We start from the raw sequence: 20,596 nt of genomic DNA, 5'->3' as shown, positions 1-20,596 counted from the left end.
AGAACTCTGTAATAGCCATCTCGAAACATTTTTATTTTTTTTATGACAAAACACAAGGGCTATATTCTAAAAATACAGGCTTTTTAAGGTACCTTGTGGTAAACTGATAGTGATTTGAAATATTTGTTCTACTCTGCTATCATTCTCGGAAGAGAAGAGAGAATAGAAGAAAACATGGCGACTCCTGCTTTCCTGACCTCTTCCAAGTGATGATACTTGTTCCTGAATCTCTTAGACATCGATCCTTTTAAAATTCCCTTTTAGAAGGAGATTTTGGGATAGAGATGTTTTTACACCCTTATTCAGAAATCCTTGTTGGGTGATGTGTACATGGAAAATAGACTTGAAACTATAGCTTCAACGTCTCAGTGGGTGTTAAATTAGGACTTACCACCAATGGGTTCACTGTTTGACAAGTGAACCAGTAAGAAGCTTGGGTAAGAAGAATCCATCATCAGAACAAACCTGGAAAGGGGTAAACTCACAATGGCTCCCCAGAGAGTGTGTTTGTCCAGATAACATACTGCAAGCTGTAAACCTATCTCCTGAATCAACCTTTTGTTCCCCCCACACACATAATAAGTGTATGTTTTAAGTGAATGAGAGCACGGCTTCCTCCGTGTCTTTTTTTTTTTTGAAACCCAAACTATCAGAACCCAGCTTTTAAAAAGTCAAGGATGTTGAGCATGCAGCTTGCTGAAAACTTATCACATGCACTTTCACTCTCTGAGATAAGCAAGGATTTTTTTTTTTCATCTAAATTTTAAGTGTTTCTGTTGTTGTTCTTGAGTTTTCTCTCACCAGTGTCTAATCACCTCCACACACACAGCTTGCCTCCCCCTGCTCACCTCCTTCCCCTCTGGAAATGTTCATTCTGTTGTCACTATCTACTTCGTGAATCTTTTTGTCTATTCATGGATTTCTTTTTTTTTTCTTTTTCTTTTTCTTTTTCCCTTTTGTTGCCCTTGTTTCATTGTTGTTGTAGTTATTATTGTTGTCGGTATCCATGTCATCCTTGTTAGATAGGACCTAGAGAAACTGAGAGAGAGAAAGACAGATACCTGCAAACCTGCTTCACCGCCTGTGAAATGACTTTCCTGCTTGCGGGGAGCCAGAAGCTCAAGCTAGGATCCTTACACCTGGTCCTTGTGCTTTGTGCCGTGTCTGCTTAACCTGCTGCGCTACTGCCCGACCCCTTATTCATTGATTTCTGTACCCCATGATGTAAACATGGGTGAAATCATCCAGTACTTGTCTCCCTTCTGCTTTATTTTGCATTTCTTATTTCCTAATGCCTTTATATAAAACAAAATTTCGTCTTTTTAAATAGCTGAGTTATACTCCATTGTACCTCTGTACCTTCTCTTAATCCGGTCACCTATCAACAGACACTCAGGTTCCTTCAGTGTTTTGTTGCAGTTGTACACAGCAGTATTTCCCTTGTACATATGCTACAATAAACATCAGGATGAGTCTTTTTCCTTTCTTTTTTTTAATTATCTTAATTTATTGGCTAGAGACAGCCAGATATTGGGATGGGAGAGGGAGAGAAAGAGAGAGACACTGGCAGCCATGCTTCACCACTCTTAAAGCTTTCCCCCTGCAGGTGGGGACTGGGGGCTTGAACCTGGGCCCTTATGTAACATGTACACTCAACCAGGTGCGCCACCACCCAGCCCCAGGGATGAGCCTTTTTCTTAGTAAATGTTTTTAAAAGCTTCAATTTGAAACCTGTAAGTGGCATTGTTGGATCCTTTTATAATTCCATCTTTGTCTTTAGTTTCTCGAGGAAGTTCCATACTATATTCTAAAACAGTTGTACCAACTCATGCTGCCATTTTTTTTATTTATGCTCCATCTTAAAAGTGCAGATGACCCTGTGGGTTTCTAGCTGTGCTCCTGCTAGTCTTGAAACCCCTTGAACCTGACTCTGATTATACAAAGCTCAAGGAGAGCATGGTTTTAGGAGACTTTCTAGAAAGATGTGTTTAGACATTTGCTAATTTGCATCACCTCACCTCTCCTGTTTATAATAAGATGGAGTTGTCCTTACGGTATGTAATAAAAATTTTTACAGTTTTGTTTTCCATGGGGAATACAAATATGGCAGGGCCTTGTTCTGTAAACCTTGAGAATGTCTTTAGTGTAACCAGAAATATTAGATATAGAATGTTAAAAAGTATGAATCATGTTTATAGATCTTATTGTAACCACTGAGGAAGGTTAGTCTATATCAAACGCAGCTCCAAGAGACTATTTATCGCCATATCATGCAGACCTGTTTTGTTTAGGCGAATGATTGATAAGAAACCCTTACAAATCTCACTGTTAAGGACTGGTAAAACAACACTTGCTTCATGTACTGCTCTGCCATGACCCAGGTTCTAGCCCGGCCTCCACTGCATTGTGAAAGCAATTTGGATGCTGTGGTCTCTCACTTTCTCTCTGCTTCTTTCTATGTGAAAGAAAATAAAATAGATAAATAAATCTCACTGTTAACTCTTTCCTGTTCTTGCATGGGATACTGATACCGATGTTTTGTCTGTCTCTCTCTCCCTCCCTATCTCTCTCTGTCTCTTACTACTTCCTTATTTCAGAACACACTTAAAATAACTTCCTTCAGATTGCCTGCGGTGCAAAGGAGTCCTGCTCCAGTGTCTTTCTTAAGAGACCATGCTGTGGGACTATTTTGTAGGTGAGATGTGGTTCTAATGAGATCCTTCCGGTAATTACAGATTGACTCCTGGATGGAGCCAGTAATACTGAATTTCACACTTCAGCAAGGTGTGTTAAATAAATGTCCCAGTGAGATGATGTGACTCTTCCAGTTAAAAAAAGAATCTCAAAACAGTTATCACTTTCCTAATACATTCATGGTTATTCTTTAAAACTACAAAAGTCATCTTGAGTTCTCAAGCACAGATCCAGTTGAAGAAATATATTGGCCTTAATAATACTTTAAAATTTAATAGCTCGGTTGTTTCTGTCTCAGTCTCTTAATCCTATAGGAGTTTAAAGTATCTGGCACATACAATTTGGTTTCTGGCTGAAACCCCAACATTAAAAAAAAAATTCTATGATTGAAAATTCCCAAGCTTACACTCTCTTATAATGTATGCTTATTTCCCTAACCTTTATCAGAGCTTTTAATAGAATTGCCAAAAAGATAGAGTTTCAACTATGAGAACAGCAAGAATATTGTTTCACTGCTACATATTTGAGAATGTGGAATGTGGTGTGTTGATTGTGACTTAACCTGAAGGACTACATGTCTCCCCTCCACTAAGAAGCAGTCAGTATGGCAAGCAAGAAACAGGAAGATGTGACTAATTAAAAAGAGTTTCACTAACTAGTATCAAAAATCTTACCATTTTAACATTCTAGTCCCTTGACCGCTAAATATTTTTTGATTCTCTCTCAAAATCTATAAATGAATCAAATGGGGAATGAGAGAGAGGTGCCCATACTTCTCCTAGATTTGATCTCTCTCTTCCTCCTCCTCCTTCTTCCTTCCATTCTTCCTCTCTCACACACTTCTTCCCATTGTTCTACTTTATCATTCATAGTCATTACTTCAATCATGGAAAAATTCCGAGTAGCGTAGAGCACATAGACATCCAAGAAAAGTCTTTCTGAAATGTTTTCTGTGTATCTCACCCTCTCAGTGACAGTGTAAAGGCCATAACTCCGTGGCAAATTTTATTTCCAACTTACTCTTTTCCTTTTCTGCCACTATTTTTATTATTGGAGCTTGGTGCCTGGATGCCAGAGGGCGCTTCTTCCCTTCCCTTCCCTTCCCTTCCCTTCCCTTCCCTTCCCTTCCCTTCCCTTCCCTTCCCTTCCCTTCCCTTCCCTTCCCTTCCCTTCCCTTCCCTTCTTTCCCTTCCTTCTCTTTTATTTTCCCTTTTCTTTGTAATTATAATAATAGAGACTGAAAAAAAAATGAAGAGGAAGAGAGAAAGACACTTGCAACCTAGTTCACTGGTGCTGAAGCTTCCTTCCTTCAGGCGTGGCTCAGGGGGGCTTAAAGCAGGACCCTTGCATGAGGTGGTGTGTTTTGCCAGTTGTGCCACTTGTCTGCCCACCCACCCCAGTTTACTCCTTATCAGATATTTCACATTCTCTATGTCTCTTTCTTAAAGATGTATTTACTTAATTATTTTGGGGGGAGAGAAAGGGGGGGGGGAGAAGAGCGAGAACCAGTGTGTCTCTCTGGTGCATGGGGATTGAACTCAGTACCTCAGTACTGAGATTTAAATGTTTTACCCACGGTGCTGCCTCCTGGGTTGCTTTTCCCCGTTAACTACCTATGCATTTGAAAATTTAGTAAAAGAAAGAAAACTAAGGGGGGTTGGGGGGCTGGTGATAGTGCACTTGATTAAGTGCATATAGTAGGAAGTACAAGGACCAGAGCAAGTATCCTGGTTCAGTCCTCAAGTTCCCCCACCTGCAGGGGCAGGGGGGAGTCACTTCACAAAAGGTGAAGCAGGTCTGCAGGTGTCTATCTTTCTCCCTCTCAGTCTTCTCCCTCCCCTCTCAATTTCTCTCTGTCCTATCCAATTTAAAAAAAATGATAATAAAGGGAAAAAAATGACCTCCAGGAGCAGTGGATTTTCAGTGCAGGCACCAAGTCCCAGGGATAACCCTAGAAGGGAAAAATAAAAATTGAGTTACTAAGAAATAGTATCAGAGATAAATAAAAGTGGCAATAGCTAGTCAAAATGCTTACTATTAAGAAGTCAAGGGCAGTAGTGCAGCTGGTTAAGCGTATGTGGCGCAATGCGCAAGGATTGGCATAAGGATCCCAGTTTGAGCCCCCGGCTCCCCACCTGCAGGGAGAGGCACTCACAGGTCTGCAGGTGTCTGTCTTTCTCTCTCCTTCTCTGTCTTCCTCTCCTCTCTCCATTTCTCTCTGTCCTATCCAACAGTGACAACATCAATACCAACAACAATAAAAACTATAACAACAATGAAAAACAACAAGGGCAACAAAAGGAAAAATAAGTGAATATTAAACAAATAAAATTAAAAAATAAGAAGTCATAGCCTTAACTTATGGTCACCGTGACTTTTTTGAGCATGACTTTTTGAACCACTTTTTGTGGTTTTTAAAAATGGCCATTAGAATGATAGATGATGGTATGTTCCAGCTTCATTTGTGATGGGTAAGTAGATGGCTGAGGAGATGAATAATGGGACTTGGGGCCTTTATGTCCTTCAGTTACCTCCTTAGTTCTGGACTAGGTCCTAAGTAGTACAAGCCGTGACCGGCCATCAACCATTGAGTGGCTCTTGTAATGGAATTGGTATCTGTCCAGGTCTTAGTGGACAGGTGTCCACATTGTAAATGACACTAATTGGCGTCCTCATCTTTCAGTCTGGAAGACAGTGAGTCATCCTGGAGACAGTGATGAGGAAAAGTGATTCATTATGTGTATTCTGGCTCCATCAAAAGGCAAGGAATTCAGTATATTGAGCTTGCACCAACTGGTACCTTACAAATATTCTATCAGTCTGTCATGAGTCCCATTAGCTTCAGAAATTAAAAAAAGGAAGTGGGTTGGGGTAGGGGTGGAATCTAATTTCAAAGGATTTCCAATAACGTAGATTGATTAATGCTTCTTTTCCAGAGGTCGCACAAGCCTCACATGTTAAGGATCTCTTCATACTGGGCTATAGTGATTAGATGCCTCCTATGAAAATTGTATATTAGGAAGATAAAGGAAAATTGTTCTCTGATCTCTGCAATGAGAAAAAGTCAGACTGCCTACTCTCTTTTCTTTTCTTTTTACATGTCTCTTGGAGTCACTTAATAATAATAAATGCTATGGATGAACTTCTTCTTCTTCTTCTTTTTTTTTTTTTGCTTCCAGAGTTATTGCTGGGGTTCAGTGCCTGTACCATGAATCCACTGCTCCTGGAGGCCATATTCCCCCTTTTGTTGCACTTGTTGTTGTAGCCTTGTTGCAGTTATTATTGTTGTTGTTGATGCCATTCGTTGTTGGATAAGACAGATATAAATGGAGACAGGAGGGGAAGACAGAGAGAGGGAGAGAAAGATAGACACCTACAGACCTGCTTCACCACCTGTGAACCGACTCCCCTGCAGGTAGGGAGCCGGGGGCTGGAACCGGGATTCTTATGCTGGTCCTTGCACTCCGTGCCATGTGCACTTAACCCGCTACACTACCTCCCGAACCCCCGACCCCCTGATGAACTTCTTTGATAGAGAATTAATAAGGTTCTTTAGTGTCCTTCTGAAATGAAGACCAAATTGAAAAATCACTTAGGAACTCTTATTAACATACATTTCAAAGCATGAGAGTCAAAGGGACCCACCTGACGCATAATCTATTCTGTTACCCAAGAGCCTCAATCGAGAAAGATAGCCATACCATGTTCACTGCTATGATGACTGTCCTGAGGGTGATTTGCCATGACCTGGCAACATGGTTATATTTGGTTTCTGTTAATATCAATATTTTGTTTACCAGTGTTCCCTAGGAGTGTCTGCTGGCATTATCCTTTAAGCCACTCAGGTAGGATTTGCATGTTCTTCAAACAAGTGGCATGAACACATGCCTGATTAGTTAACATATATTTCCAAAGTCAAGATGACAACAGCCCCAGCGGATTTATTTGTTGAAGTAGTCAGACTCTTTTTAGCAGGATGACGTTGTGCTGCTACGTGGAAGAGAGAGAGAGAGAGAGAGAGAGAGAGAGAGAGGAGATACGGAGCAGAGAGGGAACACAATTCTTTATTCACAGGGGCACCTCAGAGTTGGGTGAGAGCGCAGTGGTTCAGGCCACGTGGAGCTAGCCAGAATGGCCGCCTCGCGCAGCACCCTTTTCTGTGTCTAACCACTGAGGTGAAAACTGGGCAAGAGAGAGAGGGGTGGGAGAAGAAGGTCTTTATAGGGAAAAAACTGGGAGTGACGAGCTGGGACAGGATTGGTTGGGAAGGCACTTTGAGAATATTGTATTAACTCTCTCGCGGAAACTGGCACTAGCCTGAGGCAACATCTGCACAGCAGGATGATCTATGTTTGCACCTCTTTCTGAAAGCCTTTTTTTTTTTTTTCAAGAGTAGGAATCATCTGGCCTCTGATCTAAAGGATGGATGGGTGAGGGTTTTTAGTGATCCCTTTCTAGAGCAAGCTTGTAAGCATGTCTGCTTGTCAATGTAGACACCTGAAGGTGGAAAGTGAAAGGCAAGGGGGAAGATTTACTGGGTGCCTCTCTGATGCTGACTTTTATGAGTCTTTGTGATTAATCCATCTTTAATTGAGGACTGATCTAGATGCTTCAGGTGTCAGAAAGCTCAATGTTACTGCATTGTCCCAGGGATTCCTGAACGCAGCGGGACGATTAGCAGCTGTCTGAGAAACAAAGGGAGCCTGGAGCCTCAGCACAGTTTTAATTCTCCAGATTTGGCCTGGCTGAAGCTCCTCAGTGGGGCTGACAGCCAAAGGAATAGAAGCCTTGCCTCATGGCAGCTAATGCTTTTGCTGCTCTTTCTCCTGTATTTATGCTCCATAAAATAGAACCTTTCCTTTGCACTATTCTCTGCATTTCAGAGTGACTTTGGAGAGCACGGTTGGTTATGGAGGGACTGTCTGGCCAGGGCTATTGTTCCCGTCAGCCCAAGACACATGGAAAATAATTTCAACTAAGGGTTTATGCTGGACATTTGTCAACAGCCTGAGTGCAGACAAAAGCTTCATCTTCCTACAGGCATTTATACAAGATATATATTTTTTTCTTGTTGTTGCTAACTTTACGTTGTTTTCTTAATTAATACAGTTGTCTTATGCAGACACATTCTTATAAACTGCCTTTCATTGGGAATGTTTATTTTCCTTCTTGCCTTAAACTGGCATTCAGACTTCACAGGAAATAGACACTGAATCCTGCCATGTTTCTGTTGGCAAGTGTGGGGCTATCCTTGTCAGAACCTGCCAACAAATTTCTTAGTAAGCAAATAGGAAGTACAACTAGCAGCTCTCAGATGAAATAGAAGACACAGAACTGCATCAGAGACACCCTGAAGCCCCTTCAGCCGTCCCAGTTAACTCTGGTGGTCCAAGAGATTGGTTTCAAATGGCAGTGTCATTCACTCGTGATTCTACTGTGAAAGGTATGGGCATACATGTAGTTATGCTAGTTTAAGATAGTGATGAATTTTTTTAAAAATACAAATAGTCATGAAGGTGATACATTTTTTTTTAATTCCACAGAGTAGTGGTGGCTATATGTAGTTCAGGCACCAGCATGACTAGACTGTCAGGAAATCTCTAGTGTACAAAAATGTTGATACTCCTAGATCATTATCTAGGGGCTGAACTAAGATTTTAGATGGATCTTTCTAAAATAATATTCATACTTCATCTAAAAATCTCTTAGTTAACCTTTTCATTTGTCTTTTAATCTTTTCATTATTGTGAGATATGAGCATATAGAGAGAATTGAACAAGATTCAAGTGTCTGATTCATGGATTATTGCAAAGCAAACACCTGTGTGTTCTTCAAAACACCTGTCCAAGGAATAGAATAGTGTCAACCTTCCAGAAACGTGTGCTGTGTCCTTTCCTCTTCACCCCCCTCAAAAAAAATTGTTTGTAATTTAATTTTTTTTAATTAAGAATGACTCTCTTCTTAAATCATTAGGTAGTTTAACTATGAGATTGATTCATCACCAAAAGTTTTAAGCTTTGTCTATGAAAATGAATGATTTGAAATTTGCCTCTGTGTTTCTGGCATTCAGCAATGTACACTGGCAGTCCTGTAGCTAACTCAAGAACAGACCTAAAATTTGGTCTCTCACTGGTGTTCAGGTTTTAAAAGAGCAAACCATTAATGCTGAGGGCTCTAGTTTCTCACCAGTGAGAGGAGTGAACTTAAGACTTTTCTGATAGATCAGTGATTGAAAATGGAGGCTCAGGGACCTGACTTTCCAATTCACCTACAAGCTGTAACCTAGAGTAAACTGTTAAAACTTGTTTCCTTAATCCTTATCATGGGTGTAGGTCATCCCTCACAGAATTTTCATGAGGATTGTGAGAATTAGTCTGCAGAAGAAATATAAAACAGTAGCTAGTTTACAATAGCTGCTCAATAAGTGGTGTGTGTGTGTGTGTGTGTGTGTGTGTGTGTGTGTGTGATCATAGGTTCATGGCATAGAGTCAAGGAGACTTGGGAAGGAAGGAAGGAAGGAAGGAAGCAAGGAAGGAAGGAAGGAAAGAAAGCTACAAGAACACTGCTCAGCTCTGGCTTATGGTGGTGGTATTGGGGATTGAACCTGGGAGCTCAAAGCCTCAGGCATGGAAGTCTTTTGTATAAAAGATCATATGTCATATGTTGTCTGCTCAGTCCAACTATTTAAGGCTTTGACTCACAAGTTTCCACATACAAAATCTACAGGTGATAATTAGAGCTACTTGAGAGATGCAGAGATGTAGTGAAAAGCAAGGTTCCCCTCAGGGTGGTCCAGCAGCCTCTTCTCACTCCTCTGCCTCTTCTCAGCTGTGACTCGTAGGATCCAGATCTTCAGCTACAGACTTCGCTGTCCATTGTGCAATGAAGACTAGCTAGCACTAGACTAAAAAGGAGCCCATCAAACTATTTAGAGAGAGAGAGGTCTTTTCCCATTTGGCAAGAAGAATACTAGCTCAGTTGAAACTGTCAGCCCAGCATTTTGAGATTCTGCTGAACGTCTTTGTTGCAAGGAGACCTATGAGTGTGTCCTTGAGAAGTTGCAAAATCTATCCCTGGCATTGGTGGCCAGGGTCAGATCCATTCTGGAAACAGCTCCCTTGGACGGGGTGATGTGCATGCATGTAACTCAGGTTTGAGGCCTGTCACCATCTCACTGAAAGGTGCTTTGAAACTGTGGTCTTGGCTTCTCTCTCTCTCCCTCTCTCTCTCTCTCCCTGCTTGCCTTGTCCCTCTATATAAAGATAAACAAATGCATACATAGCTCTCCTCTTTAGACTCTTAGCCACAGAAGCCAATTCCAGTGCCTTCACCTTGCTTACGCTAACACTTAACATAAAGGCAATGAAAAGCATCACAGCCTGTTATTTTAAATGCAGTCAAGCATTCTCCATAAAAAAAAAACATTGTCTACAGTCATGTGAGTCATCTTCCACCCTTTGGGTTCTGGGAAGCTAACAGTATCTGAGTTAAAAGCTTTGTAAAACTTTACCCTGGAATCACTTAGCTGAAGTATTATTAGTGTCTCTTCAGTCAGATTCTGAAAACTGTTGGAAGCATGAGTCCTCTACATTGTTTCACATGCACCCTTGGGCTTGACTTCCTTTTGTATGTCTGCTTAAAATATACTGTTCTTGGAGATCACTTCAATTTTTAAAAATATTTACTTATTTATTCCCTTTTGTTGTCCTTGTTGTTTTATTGTTGTGGTTATTATTGTTGTTATTAATGTCGTTGTTGTTGGATAGGACAGAGAGAAATGGAGAGAGGAGGGGAAGAGAAAGACAGACACCTGCAGACCTGCTTCACCAGCTGTGAAGCGACTCCCCTGCAGGTGGGGTGGGGAGGCTGGAACCTGGATCCATACGCCGGTCCTTGGGGCTTTGTGCCACGTGCACTCAACCCGCTGCGCTACCACCCGACTCCCGGAAATCACTTCATTTTGTTAAGTGCATCCATCATACATTTTAAGTAGAGGCTTAATTAATATTTAATACTGGTGAATCCTTATGGAATAGGGACAGACTTCTAATTCAGCAGTATCTATAAAGATTTAAGGATCTGGCTCTGTGTCTTTGAATAGAAAATCATCTCCTTATCAAAACTGGAATAGGCGTGTTTTTCTGTTTTTTATTTATTTTTGCCTGCAGAAAGAATCTGCCTCTCCCAATGGTCATTTTTTTTTCCTTTTCCTTTTGATAAAACGGAGAGAATTTAAGAGGAGGAGAGGGAGATAGGAAGGGAGAGAAAATGAGAGACACATGCAGCTCTGCTTCACTGCTCATGAAACTTCTCCTTTGCACTTGGGGACCAGGAGCTTGAACTCAGTTACTTGTTTATGATAATGTGTGCACCGGATAGGTTTGTCTTAAAAGTGATTCTACTGGGGTCTGGCAGTAGCGCCACTGGTTAAATGCACGTGGTGCCAAGCACAAGGATCAGCGCAAGGATATCGGTTCGAGCACCCGGCTCCCCACCTGCAGGGGAGTCGCTTCATAGGTGGTGAAGCAGGTCTGCAGGTGTCTGCCATTCTTTCCCCTTCTCTGTCTTCCTCTCTCCATTTCTCTGTCCTACCTAACAACAATGATGACATCAATGACAACAATAATTACAACAACAATAAAAAACAATAATGGCAACAAAAGGAAAATAAATAAATATATATTTTTTCAAAAAGTGATTCTACTTCTTTGGGTCCTGAGAGATAGCTGAATGATTGGGTGTCCATATAAGCATTCATGGCTCTAACTGCCCAGGTTCCAAAAATGGCCCAAAGCAGTTAAATCACACACGTGTGAAGCCCCAGTTCTTCAAAAGTGTGTGTGTGTGTCTCTCTCTGTGTATGTGTGTGTCTCTCTCTGTGTATGTGTGTGTGATATCGATAATTTCTTTCTTTTTTTTTTTTAAAGATTTTATTTGTTTACTAATGAGGAAGATAGGAGGAGAGAGAAAGGACCAGACATCACTCTGGCACATGTGCTGCCAGGAATCGAACTCAGGACCTCATTCTTGAGAGTCCAAAGCTTTATCACCGCACCTCCTCCCGGACCAAGATATCGATAATTTCTTGATGAAAAAGAAAAGTGCTTGTTTAGACCAATGTCACAGCCACTCAAAGCTGTGGAGGGCAGCACTGAGCTCTCACCATGCTGGTGAGGATTCTAGGGACAGTGGATGGAGACTGAGCCTGTTTAATGATTTTTGTCTCAGAAATAGCAGAAGGCTAACTGGGACATAATGCAAATGAAATTATGTCTGTATGGAAGTTCTGCATACACCAGGGAGTATTATAAAATAGTGCAGTGATAATGGGGGGAGGCTGTTTGATGCCATAGGTAGTGTGAAACTCAGGAGAAACCCTGCCCTCGCTTTGGTGGGATGTGGAAGAAAGCAATTAATATTAGCACCAGAGTTCTTAGCATCGCCGTGACGGCAAACCCCCTAATCACAAGGATATCATTAGTGCTCTGAAGCATTTAATTTTGATGCTTGACAGCATTTTAAAATGCACAGACCTTTGATAAGGAGCAAATCAGAGCTGGGGTATAGAAATGAGAAAGAAAGAGGGAACAAAAAAGCACCTTAAGCGTCAAGTAATTAAATTTAAATATGCTATTTGCATTAAGCAGGGGTACGTGTAAACCCTGGGTTTTGTTTTCCTGGCAGTGAAAGACCCCCTTGAGTAAACAGCAGCTCTTTGCCATCTAGATCCTGGGGTGGGAGTGTCACCCCCCCACACACACACATTGGGGTTTAAGAAGCCGTCTTTAACCACTCCCAGGCAGAGGCTTCAGGTATCCTGAGTTTCATCCAGGGCTGTTTTCACTCTTTCTTGCCCATGGGCCTCTGACCTTTCCTTGCATCTGTTATTTTTTTGTTTTAAGCCCCACCCCCACCATTCTCCCTCTCCCTCTCTCCCTCCCCTCCCCCTCCCTCCCCCTCCCCCTCCTTCCCCCTCCCCCTTCCTCCCTCTCCCTCTTTCTCTCCCTCTCTCTCCCTCTCTCTCTCTCTCTCCCTCTCTCTCTCCCTCTCCCTCTCTCTCCCCCTCTCTCTCCCCCTCCCTCTCTCTCCCCCCCTCTCTCTCCCTCTCTCTCTCTCTACCTCTCTCTCCCTTTCTCTCTCTCTCCCTCTCTCTCTCCCTTTCTCTCTCCCTCCCTTCCTCCCTCTCCTTCTCTCTCTAATTTGTACCAGTACTTAAACACAGTCGATCTTTATGAACAGTTCCTCCTCCAAACCCTCAATTCCTCCTCAAGCCTCATTCATTGCTTGTGATATCAGACCCCAGCCTGCAAAAAAAGTCTTATAACCCACAATTAAAGTTTTTTTTTTTTTTGATGGACCCATCCTCCTCTCTCTCTCTCTCTCTCTCTCTCTCTCTCTCTCTCTCTCTCGCTTCCTCCCTCCCTCCCTCCCTCCCTCCCTTCCTTCCTTCCTTCCTTCCTTCCTTCCTTCTTTCCTTCCTTCCTCCATATCCCCCCCTCTTCTCTGTCTCACTGGGTGTCACAAGGGCCACGCTGCTGCCAGAAATCACCTTGTCAGGTCTTGAACGGCCAGTCCCTGAGGAAGTGATTAATAAAATAACAGCATTCACACTGCTGAGCTTTGAGCCCAAAAAAGTGAACTTTAACATTTTCTTGAGCCGTCTCTTGTTTGATCTCAAAGCATCTCCTGTCGCTCTTCCCCGTGAAGCCTAGTGCTAGCTGTTTGAGTCTCATGATAGAGCTTCCCCTCAGCTGTGCTCTTTCTGTTTATCAAAAGCACATGCAGAGGTAAAACCCACATGTGCCTACTGGAGGCATTGTGGTCTGCTCAGAAACCCAGTGTAACCACAGGTACGTAGCAAATGGGAATTCTATTTAGACAGCAGTCTCCGTTTCTCAGATATGTGGAATTTTGAACACAGACTTGTTGTGTGTTGGGGGGGTGGGGGAACATTTATCTTGGTGTTTTAAGAGAGAGAGCTCAGATCAATTCAACTGCCAGGCTTTAGAAGGTGGGTTTTTTTTTCCTTTCCACCTTTTATCTACTTTTAGATTTTGTGCTATGTTTAAAAAAAAAAAAAAGGCTATTTTACTCCCATCAGACAATGTCTGTACCACATGCATTCATTTTGCTGCCGTGCTTGTCACCAAACTGAGGAGACCTTCCTCTGTTGCTTTTATATCCCCGTGATGGCCTTTGGGTCCTTTCTAGATTCAGGATGACAACCTGAGAGAAATTTCAGCAGGGCTGTGATTTTATGTTTAAGAGCCTAGCAGACTATCTGCATATACCCTGCAGAAAAAATACTGACCCAATTCCTCATATTTTCACCATCCAAATATACATACAGGGAAACAGTCTTTAATAGTAACTAGCCTTGGAATGACATTTTACAGGTTGTATATTCAAATATATATATTGAGAAACTTCCCTTACCCCTTGGTCAACAGAAATTCCACTTAAAATTGTCAGTTATGTGGTCCAGGAGGTTGTGCAGTGGATAAAGCATTGGACTCTCAAGCATGAAGTCTTGAGTTCAATCCCTGGAAGCCCACATACCAGAGTGATGGCTGGTTCTTTTTCTTTCTCATTAATAAATAAATAAAATCTTTTTTTAAAAAAATTGTCATTTGTGGGAGTCGGGTGGTAGCAAAGTGGGATAAGCGCAGGTGGCGCAAAGCACAAGGACCTATGTAAGGATCCTGGTTCGAGCCCCCAGCTTCCCATCTGAAGGGGAGTCACTTCACAGGCGGTGAAGCAGGTCTGCAGGTGTCTGTCTTTCTCTCCCCCTCTCTGTCTTCCCCTCCTCTCTCCATTTCTCTCTGTCCTATCTAACAACAATGACATCAATGACAATAATAGTAATGACTACAACAATAAAACAACAAGGGCAACAAAAGGGAATAAATAAATAAAATAAAAATAAAACATTGTCATTTACTTCACTCTCAACTGCCTATACCTTACTTCACCTAGGTAACCAAACTGAAAAACCACAGACAAGAGGTGCAGATTAAGAAATTTTTCCGGGGACATAGCTGGCATTTGGTACCTTGCATTTAGAAAACATTTGTTTGCCTGCTCATGTCTTTGAGCTCTATTTGAGGCATGCGTTCAGTTGCCTGATGTCACCAACTCATTGAGCCCATACTCTTCCCAGTATAGTGTTGAGTGGGGTGCACCCAGCAGGTGCCAAGCCTTCACTCAGGGAGCATCTTTTCTGGTACCTCCTTGGCTTCTGTCACAGTATTAGAGGGGTAGCTGATGAGAAACCCAAAGTAAGAAAATACGTGTGACTTGCTCAAAGTGGCAACTAACAGATGCTACCCAGAATGCCATCCCAGAATGCTATCCTTTCAAACAAAAAATCCAGACTTTCCCCTTCACTAAATCATTAAACTAAAGAACAAGTATCTTAAGTGTGTTTGTCTGATTGTTACCATATTTTTCACATTACAGATATTCTGTCTGTTCCCACAAACGAAGGGCACTAGTGATCTCATGAAAATCCTAGGCATTACCACACCTTGGCTCAAACATCTTTTCCCCTCTGAGAAAAAAAATATATATATATTTTTTTCTTTTTTTTTTTTCCATTTGACAGGATAGAAAGAAATTGGGAGGGAAGGGGGAGATGGAGAGGGAGAGAGACATCTGCAATCGTGCTTCACCAATTGTGAAACTTCCCTGTGCAGGTGGGGACCAGGGGCTCGAACCTAGGCCCTTGTACATGGTAACAAGGGCACTTAACCGGGTGCGCCACCTTCTGGCCCCCTTTAAAAAAGATCTTAAACATACTTCACCTTCCTTATTCTAGAGGCTTCTCCAGTTCTCTCTGCAGTTCAGGACTCTCTTCTCATGTTGTTCTCATCACTCACTGTCTTCATTCAGCCAGGTAGTGTTTAACATTTTAAACACAGATGCCTGCTTTGTTTTAATTCAAGGGGTTAAATTCTTCCAGCAAAATCTTAAGGGATATCTTTGGAGCGATTAACCAAGGATGAACTGGAGGGAAAAGCTGAGAACCAGAAACTACCAAACTCTCTTGAGAATAGGGGAAAAGAGGTGTCATTCTCTAGCACCACAGTACAGGAGGGAGAGTATAAACTGACTATGGGAGGTCGGATTTTTAATCCAAGGGCTTCATTGAGTGAGGTCTTTCTTATCCCTGGGTTGACTCCGTTTTTTTGATTTCAACTAGAGATAGAGAGAAAGAGAGAGACGCCACAGTATCAGAACGCCCCAGCCACACTGTTGAATGAGCCTACGTCTTGGGAATTCAAAACTTTATAGCGGCATCTTGTAGCAGTGCTTGTGAATCTGACTATTCCTTCTGCTTTTCTCTTTAATCCTGTTTATGAGAGTTGCGTCTGTCCTCTCTGCTGGTTTATTTTTCACACTGGAGGATACAGGTCTTCAGAAGAGAGCTGCTTTAGAGATACTCCCAGCTATTAAAGTGATGAACTTGCCCTCTTCCCCTCATCTTGGACGGAGCTTGAAGGAATCATGGGAAGTGAGATCAGCCAGAAAGAGAAGGATGAATATGGGATGATCCCGCTCATAGACGGAAGCTGAGAAACACGAACAGAAAGGGGAAACAGAAAGCAGGACTTTTCTGGGTCTGGTGGTCTTTACTTTGGATTCTGGAGGGTGGCTTTCAGGTCCTGGTGCATGAGGATGGAGGTGAACCTAGGATGGGGTAGAAAACTGAGACATTTTACACACAGATCAACAACTGTATTTACTGTTGACTGTAAACTATTAATCCTCAATTATTTTTTTTTAAGCATTCTACTTGTTAACATGATCATCTTGTTAAATGCCCTGCCTTCTGCCTTTTTCCTTTTCTTTTTGTTGTTTGTTCCCTTTGTCCCTTCTGTGGTGCCGGATCCCTCTGAATAGCACTGTGGCCCCAACTTCTGAAGTGGAAGTCAGGTTTTTTTTTTTTTCCACACACATCAGTTTAGCCAGAACTGGACTAGAAAGCAGCCCTCACCCTCGACCAGCTCACTTACAGGGCAGCTGTGAGGGCACTTCTCCCCCCACCCCCCCAAGAAATCTGTCCATGACCAGGGTCTGGCCCTGACCAATTCAGGGAGTGCGTTCATTTTATGATTTGCTAGCCTCCTGCCTTCTTTCCTGCAGTCTCGCTTTTCTGTTTCATTTCCTGGTGTTGCACATCAGAGTTTTAAAGAGCCCTCTTTTATGGAGTGAATGCTAGCATACTCTGTTAGGAAATCTATTTATTACCTGAGAGGAAATGGCTTTTCACAGCCTGCTCACCTTCCTTGCCATCTCGCTAGCTGTATGGTTGAGAAAGACACACCTTGCATTTTTCTGGACAGTGTTTCTGTGTCAACCAGTGAGGACATTCTCTCTCTCTCAATGTGTGTGTGTGTGTGTGTGTGTGTGTGTGTGTGTGTGTGTGTGTGTGTGTGTGTGTGTGTGTGTGTGTTGTGGGGAAGGAGAGGGGAGCCTTAATAGATCTAATGAGTGCATTTCCGGTTTTCATTTTCCTCAGATGCTCAGTGGCTTCCATATGTCTGCTCCATGCAGCTCTGTTCTTGCAGTTTGCTGTTACTAACCTTGGGGTTGCCTTTGATAGAGGACATGTGTGCCCTCTGGATCTTTCACTTATGTTTATGCCTGAGATCCCATATAGAATAGCTTTGGGAGAGGGAATCAGAGAGGCACACATATGCATGTGCAGGTGTGTGTGTGTGTGTGTCCATATCACCAGGTCTGCTGAACAGAGAGGCCAGGCTGTAAAGATCCCCTCTAAAAATTGCTGCCTTTGTGGCTTCAGCAGGCTGGGAGATTCCCTCCTGCAGCTACCCTGTACCTGGCTGCATTACTTGCCACCCAGGCCTGTCAAAACCGGTGGAGGCACCCCATAGTTATTAATCACAAGTCATTGTGCATTGTCTCACCCCTCCCCCTCACCCAGATTAAATCAGGGGAGACCATCATTCGTTGTTTGAGAGAGTAAGAAGATGCCCCGGCACTGTGTGATGGTTCTCTGGTATGCCTATAATTTGGGTACAACAACAACAAAAAGACACATTCTGTTTAGGAAGAAGCCTAATTGGATTCTACGAATCAGCTTTGCTGTCTCAGATTGTGGATTTCAGGAATGTTCCCTCTGCTCTGTGGAGATGATGTGTTTGCAGCTCAGTCAGTCACTGCAGGGTCTGATGACAGCTGATTGCAGATGTGAGCTCCACAGTGAAGGGACAAGACTTGGACAGCCTGCGCTGATAAATTTCAAATGTGTTCTTCCTCTTCAACTCTGATAAACATGCCCAGTAGAGGATTTGCTCCTTTCTGTGTTGTTGTCAGTAGGGAAACAACAACAACAACAAAAATGGCTGCTAGTCAGGCTAAAGCAATATTTTAACTCTTGTAGAACAGCTGTAGAGCGACATATATGTCCAGGGAGACCATCCTTGCTTTATTTGTGTTCTTCATTATTTGCACGGTTGTGTTCAAACTAGAAACTCGAACTGTAACTAAGCACTGCTTTTATTTATATTGGAAAGTATGTAAACTGTTTGCCTCTGGCAGTCCCTACAGGCCCCTTGGAAGAATTGCAAATTCTCTTGCTTATATAAAATTAAAGACCAGTAAGATGACACTCATAGTAGTTGGGGTAGGATGAAGGGGAGTTTTACTGAATTTAAAGGAGAACTTCCAAGGACACACATGACTTGCAAGAGTTTACAAAAAAATAAACGTGGTATTTTCTGTAACTGGAAACATTTATGTCCAGTGGCTCCCCGTGCTGTGAACTGATGCTTTAGACCTTGGTTATCTACTGGGTTTCTATTTTCTGAGGAAGGGAGGGAGAGGAGAGAGAGAGAGAGAGAGAGAGAGAGAGGAATCATAAAAAAAAAAAAATATTTGCTTTTGTACCGGGGAAGAGTTCAGTGAGGGCTGAGATGAGTACAGAACTGTCTCCCATGCTTTTCTTAAAAGATGTAATTTGGGACTGATGTTACATTTTCTCCTAAAACAAGACCGCCTTTTCCCCCCCTCCCTTCACTAGCACCATCATCCATCGCTCTGGTCCAGGCTAAAGAAGTCACAAGATACAGTGTCGCTCTGGCTTGGCTGGAACCAGATCGACCCAATGGAGTCATCTTGGAGTATGAAGTCAAATATTATGAAAAGGTATCCGATGGCCTTTACTCTCTCTCTCCTTTCTGTCTCCTTCCCCCTTTCCCCTCCTTCCTCCTTCCTTCCCTCCCTTCCCTTCCTCCCTATCTCCTCTCCAACCTCCTTCCCTCCCTTCTTTTCCTCCATTCCAATATTCCTCCTTCTGTCTTTCCTTCCTTTCTTCCTTTCAGTCTTTTTTTTGGTCCAGTATGGGTTTCAAAGCCAAATGCATTTTACTTCCCAATCAAATCCATGTAGGAATTTTATGTTTTAAGTTGACTATCTTGAAAAAAAAAATGCATTGGGTTCTAATATAACATCTTTTCTTTCTAGTAATGGAAATCAAGATAGCTAAAATATTCTAATCTATAAACCTTCTATCAAGGAGAGTGACTCATAAAAGTAGAAATAATGATCTGTTTAAGTAGATCACTGCTATTCAGAATTGAGGTGTGGGTTTTGATGCCTTTTAATAGAAAATCTGAGAAAGAAAATTACATTTTTTCAGTCTCTTAAAGGTATAGTAAGATATTTTTACAAATAACTTATCTCTCTTAAAGGACAGGATTCTGATGAGTTATTTGCATTTTGGGTTGTCTGGAAAATGAACAATTGCCCTTTATTTCTTTCTTTCTTCCCTTCTTTCTTTCTTTCTCTCTTTTTGTAATGATAATTACTCATTGGCTTCCTTTTATTGAAAGTCACAAAGGGACAAGACTTTTATTTTTAATTGAGACCACATTTGAATGTTGTTGACATTTTCTAGAGCAAAAGCAGGAAAGAAAAAAGGGGGATTTTCTTACAGTTGATTCCTGGTAAAGATGAAAATGCCACCAACCATCAATTAGTGGTCCTTTTAAAATATTTTTATTTATCTATTATTGGGTCGAGACAGACAGAAATTAAGAGGGAGGAGAAGACAGAGAAGGAGAGAGAGAGAGAGACACCTGCAGCTCTGCTTCACCACTAGTGAAGCTTTCCTCCTGCAGGTGGGGGCCAGGGACTTGAACCCCTGGTCTTATGCTCTATAATGTAGAGCTGAACCAGGTGTACCACGCCTGGCCCCTTGATTACTGTTCTTACATAAAGTATTATGAGGCAAGCTCTATAATGTAGAGCTGAACCAGGTGTACCACGGCTGGCCCCTCGATTACTGTTCTTACATAAAGTATTATGAGGCAAGCTCTAGGTACAGTCTTGTGAGCACTCCAGACCTGAAAACTGCGTGTTTGGTTTCCTCCCTCCATTTCGTCTTCCCGTACTTCAGGATCAGAACGAGCGAAGCTATCGAATTGTCAGGACGGCTGCCCGGAACACGGATATCAAAGGCCTGAACCCCCTGACTTCCTATGTTTTCCATGTCCGCGCCCGGACAGCTGCTGGCTATGGAGACTTCAGTGAGCCACTGGAGGTCACAACTAACACAGGTAGCTAGTTCTGAGGCTTTTTTTTTTAACAGCTGAGGGTAAATTTCAGTTTAGTGAAATGAAAGGAGCGGTGTCTCGAATGTTCTGTTATGATGAACTTGACTTGAGGCTTAGTGTCTGCAACTCAGAAAACCCAGTGTGATGTAGATGTTTTATTTCTTAATTATTATCTTTATTTGTTTACTGGATAGAGACAGTCAAAAAGTAATAGGGGAAGGGAAAATAGAGGAGAGAGACAGAGAGACACCTGCAGCCCTGCTTCACCACTTATGAAGCTTTCATCTTTCAGGTAGGGACGAGGGGGCTAAACCCAGATCCTT

At 42.3% G+C, this 20,596-nt stretch overlaps 1 protein-coding gene across 2 annotated transcripts in view; it reads left to right on the top strand.

Annotated features, from left to right (window-relative positions):
* EPHA4 (EPH receptor A4) overlaps positions 1 to 20,596 on the top strand; it is a 166,937-nt gene that overhangs the window by 112,575 nt on the left and 33,766 nt on the right. For both annotated transcript variants that reach the window (XM_007521123.3, XM_007521124.2), the window contains exons 6-7: positions 18,740 to 18,864; positions 20,117 to 20,276. In XM_007521123.3, the coding sequence (XP_007521185.1) occupies positions 18,740 to 18,864; positions 20,117 to 20,276 (285 nt within the window). The remainder of the gene's footprint in view (positions 1 to 18,739; positions 18,865 to 20,116; positions 20,277 to 20,596) is intronic.

Source organism: Erinaceus europaeus, chromosome 7 (genome assembly GCF_950295315.1).
Source record: "Erinaceus europaeus chromosome 7, mEriEur2.1, whole genome shotgun sequence".
Classification (NCBI taxonomy): Eukaryota; Metazoa; Chordata; class Mammalia; order Eulipotyphla; family Erinaceidae; genus Erinaceus; species Erinaceus europaeus.
This window is presented reverse-complemented; position numbering and strand designations above follow the sequence as displayed.